The 15154-nt window shown below is 39.7% G+C and overlaps 1 protein-coding gene across 2 annotated transcripts in view; it reads right to left on the bottom strand.

Annotated features, from left to right (window-relative positions):
• Positions 1-8273: 8273 nt before the first annotated feature.
• The window catches only part of WIPF1 (WAS/WASL interacting protein family member 1), a 56390-nt gene continuing 49509 nt past the window's right edge, over positions 8274-15154 (bottom strand). For both annotated transcript variants that reach the window (XM_030487925.1, XM_030487926.1), the window contains one exon: positions 8274-14024. In XM_030487925.1, coding sequence (XP_030343785.1) covers positions 13969-14024 — 56 coding nt within the window. In that variant the 3' untranslated portion in view covers positions 8274-13968. The remainder of the gene's footprint in view (positions 14025-15154) is intronic.

The raw sequence follows: 15154 nt of genomic DNA, 5'->3' as shown, positions 1-15154 counted from the left end.
GGTAAACTGCAAGCGCTTGTTGCAAAGCCTGGAAGGCTGGAGGATTCTAAAGGGTTTTTACCCTCAGTAATTTACTGTGAGCAAGTACATTTCTCCAGTTTGTTTCTGAGAGTACTAAAAGTAACAGTATTTTTTTTTTTTTTCTAGAAAGAATCAGAGAGCTAGCATGGAAATTGTAGCCAAATTGCTAGAGTATGGTGATAACTGAAAGACAAGCACGGCCTTACAATGGGAAGTGCCAGGTGAGCTTCAAAGCCACACTACTGATTGAAAATGTAGCACCAACATCTTTCTAAATAATCTCTCAGTAGGATATTACAAAAAGTGACTTTGTAATACTAGACAGAAAAAAAGAAAACATAGGATGAGCGGACAGCAAGAATGTTGGCAAATGCATCAGGATGAAATCTGCTTGGAAATCTACAGGTATAATCTCAATGCGATTTCTAGACAGCTATGCAGCTAGTTTTCAACAGCATGTAAAGATCTAAATATCTTACTACATAGTAATTACAACAATGAGTAGAGAGACTAGCACTTCTTAGGTAATCTCTTAATATGCAATTACAGGAAAAATACTTACTCAATGCTCCTTGGCTATTGACAGTGAGCCAAATTTTAAATGAAAACTGGACTTAAGCCTACAGACGACATGGCCTTGTAACTCTACTACTGGAAGAAGCAGTGTTCTCATGCTGCTCACTGCTTAACAGGTAAATGGATGATACAATGCACAAAGCAGGGACTTGCACTCAACCCGTGTTAAATTTTCTTAGCAGACTCCATCTGACAATGCATGTCCAACTCTGGTTATCTAAAAATGTAGTGCAGGACTCGGAAAGTTTGTTGGTTTCTAACATCTGTTCTATTGCAGTTTTGTGTAGGATGTTCAGGAAGAACATGAAGTGTTTATCTGTATCTAGATGTGCCTGATCGCTTACGCTGACTCACAGGGTTACCGGAAAATAAACTATAGCTTACAATATACCTATGCTTGATGAGGCAGTTAAGCAACAAGGGAAACCTGAAGAAAATTAACCTGTAGACAGGCAATAGGGGATTTCTTCTCTGGAGGGGGTTGTCAAATAAAAAGCACTTAACAGTCCCATGAAAGAATTACTCAAACTTTTAAGGCTTAAACACCATGAAAAATCCAGCATTGGTGTCCCTAAGAGCAATCTAACCCAGAGGCCGGCAGAATGCCTACCCATATGCTGTTACCCACAAGCTTGAAGCTTGTTAACGTAGAAATGATGAGGGATGCACTGAATGTTTACATTCACTTCCAACTACCTTGGAACACTTCTGTAAAACATCTTCCTCCTCAAGAAAGCTATTTATCTGCTCATCTGCAACTTCACAGTAGTACCCCTAGTTATCTATATTGGTTATGAGAACTTAGCTGGTATTTTGGATAAAGTATCTTTTGCAAGACAGTGTGTATGTTCAAGCTGTTTTTGTGAAGTCCATGTTTACTGTACCATACTCTCTCACCTCCACTTTGTTCTGTGACTGAGACAAGGGCATATGTTACTGGTATGTCACAGAGCTGTAGGTGCAATTATAGTCTCCAAAATATTGTATCTACCAAAAAAAGATACATGAAGCTAATATAGTCAGCTTGCAGAAAGTCAGACTAAGACTTCAGCAGTAATTATATATGTTCAGATCTGTTGAAATGGACTGCTCTTGTGAGAAAGCACAGTAAATATTGGTCATGATGAAATTCACCTCTCTAAAGCAAAAAGTAAAGGAAAAAAATTCGAATTGGATTGCACTGAGTCCTGTAAATCTCAGAATAGCCCCATATGACTTCAATAATATGAACTTTTTCTGAAATTGCTTTCAAACAATTTCAAACAAAGCAATGTTGCAGAGACCTCCTAAACGTATGAATTTTATGACGTTTCCTGCAGCCGAGTCCCAGATAAGTATTAATAATTGAGTGGTACAGGAATGGGAACAGTTTGAGATTGGTACCTCTGGGGAAGGACCCAGAACAAAGAAATGGCTGAGGTTTTATACCCTTATATTCTACATACTGGACCATCACATGCTGTTCACAGGCCTCTTGGTCCAACGGTGACTTCTGGTCTTAGGTCTCCTTGTTCGTCATTGGGTTCTTCATTGCCTCCAGGTGGGCAGCACATTCTTATCTCTCTGTATGTTGCTCCCTGGTAATGGATGCAACTGCTTTATTTTCAGATTGGCAATGGTCTCAATGTCTTCATTTACATAACTAAGCACAGATTGTAAATTAAATTCAGCTTTATCTAGGTGGGAGTTAGCTGCTTCCAGCCTAAGGCTCCAGCAATTTCAGCTTCCCATGCTAAGTGACTACTTGTGCTAAGCAAAGCCACCTAGTCAAAAAAATTCAGTTAAAAGAATTCAGCTAACTAAACTTAATTCACACCAAGCTGTATCTACTGTATGTAGGCACAATAATTTATAACATTTTCACATACCCATATGACTAACAGCATATAGTGAAATTATGAAGAACAGGGCATAAGAGTTAAAGCTCTTTCTTGACCTAAGAAACCCCATTCACTGATTTTGACATAGGCAGCTTGTTACTTACATATTCTCAGTACTTTTATTGCTCAATCACTGTAAGACTACTCAAATTCAGCCTGATTCCTCCAAAACAAAACAAGGAAGAGTTATTAGTACTGCATACAAGTAAATGCTGCTTTGCTCAGGAAAACTGTGCTAAACCAAGCTGCACTGATTAAATAAGCTGTTTCTGATGTGTGATCTGCTGCACCTGTTGTTTATTGAGAAAGCAATTGATTAGCAAAGAAACCCAAACAGACAAATAAACAGAAAAAAAAATATTTTGGCATCACAAATTAAAAGCTTTGGAAATATTTTTTAATAGGATCCAAATACCTTTAAAGTCTCTCCACTTACTAAGCTTGTCTTTGTGATCACATCATATCCCATCATGTTTCAAGCCACCATTTATTACTTACACAAACACAGTTTAAATGTAATCCAAGTGTATCGATTGCAGTGTGTTGTCTCCTGTGGCAGAAATCCAGTAGTTTTTTATTCATTTACTTCTTCATTTCTCCACCACTACAGCATTCAGTCCTTTCTGTTACTTTGTCACAGAGGCATATGAGTATACTCTCATCTTCCTGAATTCTTCTGCATAAAGCTACTGTATCTATACTTTTCTCGTACTTCTCCCTCTGTAAGCTAGAGATTCTTCCCTTGACATAGTTTCTTCGTCATACCTTTTCCTGATTATAGTCATCCATTTGGCATTTCATTAAAATTCATGGCCAATAGTTTAATCTCCTATAGAGTGCCAGACTGATTGTGGTTTCTATTTCTTCGACTCACAATACAAATGAATTTCTTTCTTCTGATATATTTGAGTAAATATTGGTTTTAAGACTGCAGTATTGTCAGAGTGGCTTTCTTACAACTGTTACTTCAACTTGACATTTTCAATTCAAAAGGTATTTTGTTTTCATTTTTACCTTCTCTGCCTGCAGTTAAACTTTTGTTAAAGACTTTATTTGTCTAAGTCTAATAGCACACTGCTTTCAGTTGAAGCAGAATAGAGTCAGGCGTGTTACTTTGTTGCATCATTTTTATGCCAATACTGGAATTTTAGTTGCTTAAGACTTGTGTAACTGCATGGAGGATCAGGTTGTATATGTCTGCAGTGAATACAGTGTTGTACCAACAGTGAAACAGTGCATACTGTTGCTGAAATGATGAGCTGTACATTGCCATTTGCTTATACCCCAAACCATACAATCGGAGGTGTCAATAGTTAAATGCTAGGCTACAGCTTATGATTTGCTTCTCCTACAAGCGGTAGAATAGTAGTGAAACACATCTGGTTGAGCTAAAACCCATACTTCGGCACTGACAGGAAAGCCGCTCTCCCAGCTGGGCAGCGCCACTTCAGCAAAGCAGCCGGAGGTGCCCTGGCACCCTCCCTCACACACGCAACCCCACTGCTGTCCCGCTGGGAAGCAGCCACTCTCCTGAGGAATTCAAGCAACTCCCAAAGGAGTCAGCGATTCAAAGCCAAAAGTGAGTGGCAAGAGGAAGAAAAGGTGATTAGTTGGCAGGCCAGCTAGCTCCCGCAGCCTGCCTTCACGCTGCCAGGGGAGTGAGCAAAGGTCGTTTTGAAATGAGCTTCTGCAACTTGAGTCAGCATTGGTAGCCCTGTGCCCACACCCGCAGCTGGGGACAGAGGCCTTTGCCCAGCTGAAGTCCTGAGCAATGCCCCCCGCTTCAGGGAAGCCCTCGTTTCACCCACTTGCTTCAACAGAGCTTGGCAAACTGTGTCATTTGGACTCAGAGTTGTCATCTGCTGTGGGAACCACAGCCTTTCATAAAAATAAATCAGTTTCTGTACGAAAATGGGAAAGAGGTAAAAGCTGGTTAAAAAAAATAATGAGAGGTCTAGAAATAAGCCTTTAAAGTAAAATTCCCTGGTGATGATTGGAGGGAAGATCCTTGCTGTTAACTGAATGTCTTACATGCTCTTCCATAATGTATCAAGCCTCTGCTTGCCTCGAATGCAAAGTTAAGATAACTTAGGGGACACAAAGCTTCTCTTGCGTCAGAGGCAGAGTATTTCTCGACATAAAGAGAAATTCCTAGGCTCTAGGTGCATCATATCTACTCCCTCTTCCTTAGTTAAAACCAAACATACAAGGTTTCTCATTTTCTGATGCATGCTTTTACTTGGACTTACAGTAGAAATGTTTGCAGCTAAAAAATACATTTAAGGTTTTCCCCCACACTACACAAGTGGCCAGTACATATATGAGAGAGAGGAGTGAAGTCCTGGCATGGAGGGTATGTAGTAACTCTCTTAGAGAACACAGCAGGATTTTTGTTTTTAGATCAGCAATGATGTGGAGCAAACACACCAACCCCACAGCTGATAGGCATTTGGATGGAGGCACAGCAGCAGTCCTGTAGGCATAGTTGAGGAGAATAACCTATATATTTAGAGGAAACAAAGAGGTTATCTGTATGTTTTCAAACAAAGGTTCCCGGGTTTTGTAAGTAACCCAAACTCCTGGCCAAATAGCAGAAGTGAAAGTTTCTGTTTTAAATAGGCAGGGAAAAAAACAACCTCAATAGAAAGATTTGAGCAATCTGCAGCAAGGGCTGGTGCTCAGGCAACAGAGAAAGTACTAGCAGGCTCTGCAGTCTCTGACACTGCAGACACTGCAAAGGACATTATTTACAAGGTATGCTAGTTCCAGTCAACATACATATGATAGAGGCCGGGTTTAAGCCTAGACTTTCACCCATGACCTTTACTTTGCTCTCTTCACAAGTGCTCTGAACACTTCAGCTGCCTTTTGCTCTCATGGCTTGGGAGTGCTCAGCCTTCAGCTGCGTGGGCTCTGCTGCTCAACAGTTTACTGTAACTTCTGCTAGAATGGAGAAGGACAGGAAAGACCCATTTTCACAGCCCTGCATACATGAATGCTTACTGCAAGTTGGGCAGAATGTGAGATAAAGAACTGCCTAAACACCCATTTTTGCATGAACACAAAAGCATTTTCAGATGAGAATTGGTTATGCGCCTGATCATGCGTATGTAGTGTTTGAACAAGCTTGGAGCCAAAAAATCTTGCACACAGGTAAATGCAGAAGGTAGCCACAGTGGTCTCCTTTGGGATGGAAATGAAAAGGGACTTGGACAGGGATAAAGCTCCGTCCCAGCCACAGGGAGGGATCAGTAGTTCCTCCTTTGGCAAGAGGAAGGATGAACAGCAACCAACAGCCCTGCTGCCTGCCCTTACCTTTAAGGTACTTAGCAGAGATTTCTGCTGTATTCTAGGGGGAAAAAAAAAACCCAAACCAAAAACCAAAACGACCCCAGTCTCATATTCCCATATTAAAAATAAAAGAAGTATTTCTGTAGGCTAAACTCCAGCACTCTTGAACAAAAAGACTTTTTTATTTGAGGAAGAAAAAAAGAATGGTAAAAACAGAGAGGAAAAATTATGAAAATTAGAAGCGCCCTACTGTAGTGTAGTAGGAAGCTTGGCAATATCATACAGGCAGCATTCATGATAGATTTCTATTTTACATTTTGAATGTAGCTTCTGCAGAAATCATGTATCTTAAGCCATAAATATGTGGTTTAAGATCGAAGAAGTGATTATCTGAACTGATGTTTTTGTTCAGTAGACAGATTGATGTTGGACACAGGGAGTGTTAGCAGCAGCCACCCAATTTATTCTCTCTGTTTTAATCAAAGGACTTTTGTGTCAGTCATCCTTGCCCCAGGATTATTTCTGTACCTGGGCTGCTATTGAAATTTTTAGGTAAGTTAAGAGCCTGATTGCCAATGCAGGAAATAATAAAAGTATGCAGGACCATTACTGTTTCAAATGACTGTGACCTGCCTAATTCTGCTGAAATTAAGATCCTTAGGTATCAAAATTTTAACATTTAACTATCTGTTTCCGTCAGCTATGAAAGAACAGAATAAACCAGCAGCTTTTTTTTTTTTTTTTTTAATTTAACAGTTGGAAAATCCAGATGGGTTTTTCTATCCATTATGGAAGGAATCTATTATGTAGTCTTTCCCACAGAGTTTTGATCACTGAAAGTGAAAGTTTAACACAACAGAGACATTTTCTTTTCCATTGAGATGCCACCTTACAGCCTTTGGGGACTGTAAGATAGATTTGCAAGCAGTTTTGCTTCATTTTGGGAGGTGATAGCGGAGCTGCTTACCATGGATCTGATAAGTGAGAGTGCACTTACATTGCTAGGATGCAAATGACTGGATTAATGAAGCTTGTATTAGGAGATTTCCTAGGCACGGGAAAGGCAATGGGAGGGAAACATCAGACAAGCATCTTCTGAGACTTCTGGCAGCATTAATAGATTCTTAGAGGAATGCTTTCATGAGTTATAGAAAGACAAGTTATTATTGGTGAAGTCAAGTACCAAAGAACTGCTACATCATCCTACAATGTGAAGCAATCATTCTGCTCAGAGGTGTCTTCATAAGACCTGTACATTAGTCAGGGGATGTAATCCATGTTCAGAGGCTTTTACTAGCTCACATTAGTAAGAGAAATTACTTGTATTACTTTTTATTCCTAGCACTGATGCAATATCTACAGTGTGGAGACAAAGTGCCATCCTGTTTACATTTATGCTTCACCAAAGGTTTTGATTAGCAGCCTGCAGTTGTGTAACCACACGTAGGCCAACCATCACAGATAACCCAAAGGCATATCAACCAGCAGGGTACAGAAAAGGTTACTGAGGCCCTCATGTACTCTGCAAAGTTTTATTGTGTTATATTTGAAAGAAGGAGTGGAGCCCAGGCACAGCTTTGTTTGTACATAGAAATTAATGTGTATGTATAATGTAATTTTTGCTTATAAAAAAAAATTACTTGATTTTTAAGTGGCACACCACTTTATACACCAGACACGAAATTTTTAGGAGGATTACAGAGAGTCATATTCAACAAGTAAAAAAGATTAGCTCCTTTAAAAGTGTAAACCGCACAGTTTCGTTATGTATAAAATAAAGTGTATAGGACCTCTGAGAGCGTAACAGAAAATGAAACTTGGAGTCAAGCTTACGTCATGTTAGGCATTTGAGTAGTTCTCAGAGAACCATAAGATAGCAGAAGAACCTGTTAAGAATTGCTCATTATACTTGCTGTTAGCCAGAGAAAAACAAATCCTGAAGGCTCTTGTTTTGTTAGCTCATTGTTGTACAGACATGTATGGGCCAATATTTAGCCCCCAGATTGATAACTGGCTAGGACCAATTTACTATTTTCAATGTGAAATGGATTCAGACTATGTGAGAGGGCAGGAGGGAGCAGCCTGTACATACAGGGCACAAAGGTCACTGGAAATTGTTGAACCATGATCAAAGGAGTTGTATATTTTTATGTGTGCTGCGTGCAACACGTGAGCCTTCCTGCAACTGCAGGGAACAGTCAGAACTGTTTTACAGTGTAGTCTGTGGGTTTATTTTAAAGCAACAGCATTTTTTCAGTTAAATGGAGGGAGGACTATGTTGTGGTTATGACTAGGTCACAGCACACGAAATTCGGTTCCCTCTTCTTGACTTCAAGCAAGTCATTTGGTTTCTTGAAAACCAGAAAGAACCATGTTTCCTTTGGTAAAACATGAGATACAATCCTGCTAGGTGATCATTGCATTCATACTGCTGAGTTCTCCTTAAAGGCTACTAAGATCTGCAAACAAAGGTCTCTCACCCTGCCAAGACAGCTCCTTTACAGCTCACAAACTCCCAGATTCTGCCTTCCATCATGGCTCTTCTATTTATATAGTCCAGACACTGGGACCAGTGGCTTCTAGGCTACATCTGAGCCGGGAATGTCTTTGGCCTTTTAAAAAAGTTGAGGTCTCTGTCCCAGTTGAGTCTGTAAAATGAAAGTATCAACAAGCAGTCCCCATGGATGTCAAAGGATCCATCATCTGTGTAAGAGTAAACCTGCTGCTTAAGTCTTTGCAAGATAGATAAGTTACAGCATAGAGGTTTTTAGCTCGGGGTTTTAGATGACCTGTCTAATTTCTCAGGAGAAGCTGGAAGTGCAGCCTGAATTTGAGCTTCCTTTGGACTTCTATCAAAGGGTCTTTCTGTGATGAACCAGGTACAAATTATCTGAAAAGGTTAACATCCAAGATCAAGAGCAGAGCTCCAAAATCAAAAGGAGGGGTTAATTTGTTTGATATTCTCTGGCAGCCTTCTGCCTAGTGACTGAAGATAAGGAACAAAAATCTGCTTAGAGTGATTTTCCATGTAATCTCCCCATGACAAGTGCCTAGCTTGCTTTTCCAAGAGCCAATGCCCACAACTCACACAACAGCCATCTACAAGCACAGCATAACTGACCACAGATTACTTATCCTAAACTAAACTCATTATTTCTCCTTATCTGCAGGTGACCAACCTACACTGTATGGAGGCCTAAAGTCCTCTGAACACTGCTGCTGTGCTGCTCCACAATGGCAGGCAGGAGGGGAGAAGAAAATCCTGCCCCAGCAGATCGTGCCAGGCTCACAATTGTGCTCCTGCTAAAGCCAATGTGTTTCTGTCAAGTAAGCACCTGCGGTTGTTCTCAGTGTAACAGTCTGCACCACCACTTAAATAAAAGTAAAATTTATTTGGCATAGGACAGAAAAATAAGAACAAAATCACATACAAAAGTGTTAAGCAAAAAAAAAATATTCACAGAACTAGATTACTATTTTATAAAAAGCTCAAACTTTAAGCATCTGATAAAAACATGTTACTTTCTGCTCAGCCTATGGTTTAAGTTATGTTTCTCAATCTTTCATAGTTTTGTGTGGCTTTGGAAGTCCAAATTTAGAGGCCTTCCTTTGCATGCCATTAGTTTACTCTAAAGAATATTTACCACAGACAAACTGTATTTCAGAATGGCAACATACTGAAGGGTTACTCCCTTTTTTAAGACATGTGGTTTCTTTTTCTTTTAGTCTGCCTACTCACCTGCTGCATACTCACTCATGTAAGCACATAATACATGTGCCCTGCTTCTGCTGAGTAACTCCAACACTCCCCTTTTTGCCAGTGCTCCAGGTTTACCTTTTAACTGAATGGTCCAGACACTTCCAGCTCACAGGCTACAAGATCCTCGTTTTCTCCCAATATACATGAAAAAGCATTCCATGAACTAGCAAACATGTGTTACTGGCTATCTTAGGTAAGATATTCTCCTTATTTTCTGGTGAATACCATTTGAAAGATTAAAATTCATACAATATATGTTATAGAGAGTCCATGTACCGCCAAAACAGGTTGTTTGCACCTGACTGAGGCACAACATTGTTCGCACTATTGCAATGTGGTATTACATACATGCACATTTTATATCGTAATTTGTACTCTGGTATCGATAGCAACATTCAGCCAATTGGTTTCCATCTCCTTGAGCAATCTGCTCCTTTCCAGCATCCTGTGGCTGAGGGGCCCTATGTAGGTCTCTTGACATTTGACATTCTGCTTGAAATAATGCCAGTTTGATCCTTCAACTATATTCTTTAATTCCAAGGCAAAAAGTACCCTTTCTATTTCCATACTTCTTGCACAGCGAATTGTTGTGTTACAATGTATGTGAAGCATGATAGCTTCACATCATCGCATGATAGCTTCCTTCATCCTCTGCTGCAACAGAAACCTACTTCTGCAAGTGACATGTAAAGAGATGTTGCTGCAAGGAGAACATCCATTTTTTAAAGTGACAATTTAAAGAACTTCTTTAACAGTTCAGTCTTGCAGATTCTTTCAGTGTTGGGAAATGCTGCCTCCTAAACAAGAACTTTGCGATCTTATTTAAGAAGTAGTTAATTTACAGAAATACGTGGTTCCTGAATCACAAGCTGAGTTTCCTTTAACAACTTTGACCATTAATCACTGTAACCTCTTCTCTCAATGGCTGGTGCAGAAAGTTGTTACCAATATAACATGTGCTTTTCTTCCAAATATACTGAGCAGAAATTATTGTTACATGGTACAAAAGTTACTCCCATTTTATTTACTGACTTGAATTAAACAAAAATGAACATCTGTGGCCGTTTTCACACAACGCGAGCTTAGTGATGACATAAAAAGATAGTTTGAGGTGTGAAGGTTTATAATACAGTGCCATTGAAACAAACCCAGTAAATCTTCTATGTAAGCAGTGAATCAAATTTAGTCCTCTAACAACCAATGCAGCCACGCTGAAGTCAGCTGGGCTGTATGGATATCAGTGTGAGACACTGATTTTGGGAAAGGGTTAAATTTCCAGAACAATACCAAAAATTGATGGTGAGGCTAACCAGTGCTCACTTACACCTCACCTACGGACCAACCTCTCCATACACTGAGCCCAATCTGAAGTTAGCAGACTGAGCACATTACAACAACAGGACTTGGCTCAAACACTGCATAACGCTACCGTCGGCACTATTTACATTAGGACTTGGAAGAGCATCGCCTATTAATTTTGCTAGTGAGACACAGAAGAGTTGACTAAAAAAGTCATAAGGCACCATTAATTCAATCTGGTTTGTATTCTTCCTTTTTAACACTTCATAGTGAAATAAATACTTTAATACTGATCATATTGTAAATAGCTACTGATACATGAAGCAATATATTGAATGATAAGATGCTGCACTGTTCTGGAAAATATCTAGGGACTTTTATAGCAAAAGATATAAATAGTAAAGTTGTTGTTCACTGAAAAAAACCCCTTTCTGCATTGTTAAGCTATTTTACATATATGCCAAAAATCCATTCTGAAGAGGTTTCTATAGTACAAAGAAGTGCTAAAACCCAAGCAGCTCAGGTTTTGTGGCTGGTTGACTGAGGGCCTTTTACAAAGCACACTTTGAAGTGAGACGGAAGTTGCTTTGCCAAGTCTTTGGTAGTGGTCCAGAATTTCTGGTCAGAAAACCTTGCTCAAAAGATCAAATATAGAATATTTTGAATGATGCAGAGAGTTGGCAGAACAATGTGCAGCATTTCCATTGACTTACTCAAAGTAAAACAGTCATGCTGGAAGCAGGTAAGTTATAAAAGAAGTATAGTTTCTGGAGGGTTTGGGTTTTGGTTCTTCTTTTTGGCTGCATAGCTATTTGGATATTAATAAGGATTTGGCAGGTCAAGGTACTGAAAATATTGTATTCTTAAATTCAGAATGTTGTTCCTTAGAAAGTTATAAGTGCTTCGGTTTAAAAGCATGAATACAATAATTTATCCTTTAAGTTATTATGCTAAAAATCTTATTTGGACTTCTATTCACATAATAATATCCCAAAGAGACAGGCACTTTAAGTGACATCCATAAAATACATATAGAAATTCAGTATTGCGTTAGGTTTGATCCCAAGGTGCACCTGTCACATGGAGGTCCCACTAATATTTGTTTTAAGAAACTCTTACAGCCACGATCCTGCAATTAGATGTAGTTACATCCCTGCGCCTGCGCATTTAGTTGCAGGTTCAAGACCATAAATAGTAACTTAAAATAGGTCATTAGATATAAAAACGTAAAAACCAGGTACATAATCAAATGCTATCACAGCTAACAAGATTTTGTAAACAAACACTGAAAAGGCCGAAGTAAATTTGATCTGGTCAAATCCAACTCTGTCTCATCCTCTTCATTGTGACTGTCCAGGCTGCCAGGCAGAAAGGGGATCTATCCCTCCGTGCCCACTGACAGAGCGAAAAGCCCGATGCACAAACACTTCAGTGGGTCCTGTCTCTCCTCAGCTAAATTCCCTAGATTTCGAAGGACTGACCTCATTGTAGCCATAGAACATACTCAGGATCATGCCTCCCATGCTACAGAAACATTTTCTTAACCTACATGACTATTCTTTGAGCACCACGCTGTGAAGCATGGCTGCTGATACAGGCTTGGGAGGGATCCCAAGGAGTATGTTGAAGAAACAAACTGTTGAGAAGACAGAGGAGATTCTTCTCGGAGCTAACCTTCAAAAGTCCAATTATCAAAGAGCTATCATTCAGCAATATTTCAAACCCAGAATTATAATCTTCCCCTAAATTCCAAAGGCATTTTACATGCATTTAGATACTTTGAAAATGCACTCATACAATGAACTCTTTTCTCATACACGAAATTGAAAAGCCATTAAACATGTTAACCAATTGTCATAATGTCAGAATACTTTACTCTCTCTTCTATTAATGAAAGCCTTGCAGCTCTCTGCAGAGACTCCTTTCAGCAAAGTTTGAAAGGACAGGCTTCATGGTAAACTCAGAAGGCCAAATCTTCCAATTTCTCCTGAACCAGTTCAGACGGCAAATTTCGGAGCTGATACTCCCACTTGAACCCACAAACCCCAGACCTCCTTCACTACATCAAAGGGCTTTCACTTATGCACATTTTTGACCTCAGCTGCTCTACTGTAATGCCAGTCAAATACAGTCTCTCTGAGACTTGTGACCTAAGCCCCAGGAACCTTTTTAAGTCAAAACGCATCATTTACTTGTACCAGAAAAACAACTGGAAAGCAGTCTGTGGAGCACTGGTGTTAGCAAATGCTTAACAGAAGGAGCCTGCCACTACAAAAATTGCTGCATTTGTACCAAGACTACTTTCTGAGGACTCTTCGCATGTAGTCCAGGTAGAGGGCATTACAATAATCCAGGACACGGATGGCTGTGGGCTGGTCCACATCAGAGTAGGAAAGAATTAGGTGACTAAAAGCGTAACACTATTAAAAAAACAAGGAAAGAGGGATTAAAAAAACCCTCAAAAAGTGAGTTCTTCACTTGTGCTTTTCTTTGGACGATTCTCCACAGATAAAAACAAGGCCAGACACACTCTGCCTTTGGGGCAGGACGTGCTATCTATTGTTTAAAATAAGATGTGCTTGGTTAAGATGAAGTGAAAAGGTTTAGGATGAACTCTTGGTCACCATGTAGTAGATCTATGGCTTGCAGAAGCAGATGGGCTGAGTTAGGCATGCAAAGAAGAATCCAGGGGCCTCTGGGCTACACTGTGTTCCCCAGAAACTGGTTTTTAAACAGCAAAATAGATTGTACTTTATCATTCAAATTATACAGCCACTGTACCCAACGTGAATGAAACAGCTTTGTTCCAGTTCTCATTAAATTCAAAGCCAGGCCTCCCATGGAGCTCTCATGGGGACAGGGCTGGACATGGTAAGCTTGATGCATGTATGTTGTATGTGGTCCACAAAATGCCTTTTGTGACAGCCTGCAGTACAAGCAAATAAAATTTATAGCTTTGAGCAACTATAGTTCATGAGCTGCATCTATTACTTCTGTAATAGAGACGGAAGTTTTTTTCCAACTGACAAGCCAAAAGTGGAAATGAAGCAAAACAGACAACTTTCCAATGATGTGGACAGGAGAGCTGAGTTGAAGGAAACTTGAAAACAGACGTCGCCCAAAGATGGGCCAGAACCCATTTCACCTTGGTATAGGCGGAAGTGGGGGGGCACCTCTTTCTTTTCGGCCAGAACCACCTAAAAGAGAAAGAAAGTTTTTTGTGTTACTCCTCCTCGTTTCTTTTAAAGTAGGAGTTTACATCCAAGCCATTAATTCAGTAACTGGTGAAGATCTTGCCTAGGCATTTGACTAAAAAAATCTTTCTAGAGTTTCCGGTTAGTTTATTAAACAACATCAGAACTTCAAACAGTGTAAAAGAAGGTTTTTAACCCTATCCCAAAATGTCTGGAAAGCATATGTGTTTTAGTCTTTTGTCCCCTACTCAAAACAGATTGATAGCTCTTGATAGCCTTACTATTTTATGCAAACACATATTGTCTCAGTGCTATTTGCAACACGTTCAAATTCTGATTAAAGTGGCAAGCTCTAAATACAGTAACATTTCAAAACTCTTCATGTTTTTCCCTATATGAAGAATTTTCACTGCAAACTCATGAAAGAAAAGATTAAAAAGCATATATTACTTTGCTGTTCTTTGTGGAGTAACATGAGTGGGATGAAAGCTAACAGGGCAAAGTGAAGGATCAGAGACTAACAGGAATTTCTGCTCCAAACCAAAACCTCATCATTTGGAAACAGGAGAGAGAGAGAAACATCTGAGTGTACAGATGATTACAGGATAATTATGAGCCACCGATGTCACTGGTTGTGAAAGAAGTAAATTGATCCTTGGGTGTATCAGGCAAAATACCACTAATGAAGATAGGAAACATTCATGCTGCTGTAGAGACGTGAACGGGAACAGCGTGTAACACTGACTGGAAAAGATGAAATCAAACTGAAATGTATACAGAAGGAACCCTGATGATCAGACAACATAGCTTGGAAGCAGAGTGTAATACATCCTGATTTAATCAATTCAGCAAAACAAAAGCTGAGAGGAGGATATGACTGTCGTCTGCCTGTAGCAGAAAGGGCTGACTATAATGGCAGAAGTGGTCTCTTACAACACGTATTCCAACTAAAAAACCAAACAATTCCCCCCTCAAATACAAGTTTGAGAGGGCTTGAGCCTGCAGACCAGCATTTAGCTGCTTCTGTGTGCTGGGGAAGGGTGACTAGGCTGTTAGTCTGAGAAGTTTTGAAACCTCAGCATCCAGAGTCTTCCTCATCCACATTGTTTTTAGGATGATACACTGAAATTCTA

Source organism: Strigops habroptila, chromosome 5 (genome assembly GCF_004027225.2).
Source record: "Strigops habroptila isolate Jane chromosome 5, bStrHab1.2.pri, whole genome shotgun sequence".
Lineage (NCBI taxonomy): Eukaryota > Metazoa > Chordata > Aves > Psittaciformes > Psittacidae > Strigops > Strigops habroptila.
Note: the sequence above shows the minus strand (reverse complement) of the source record. Positions and strands in the feature narration are given on the sequence as shown.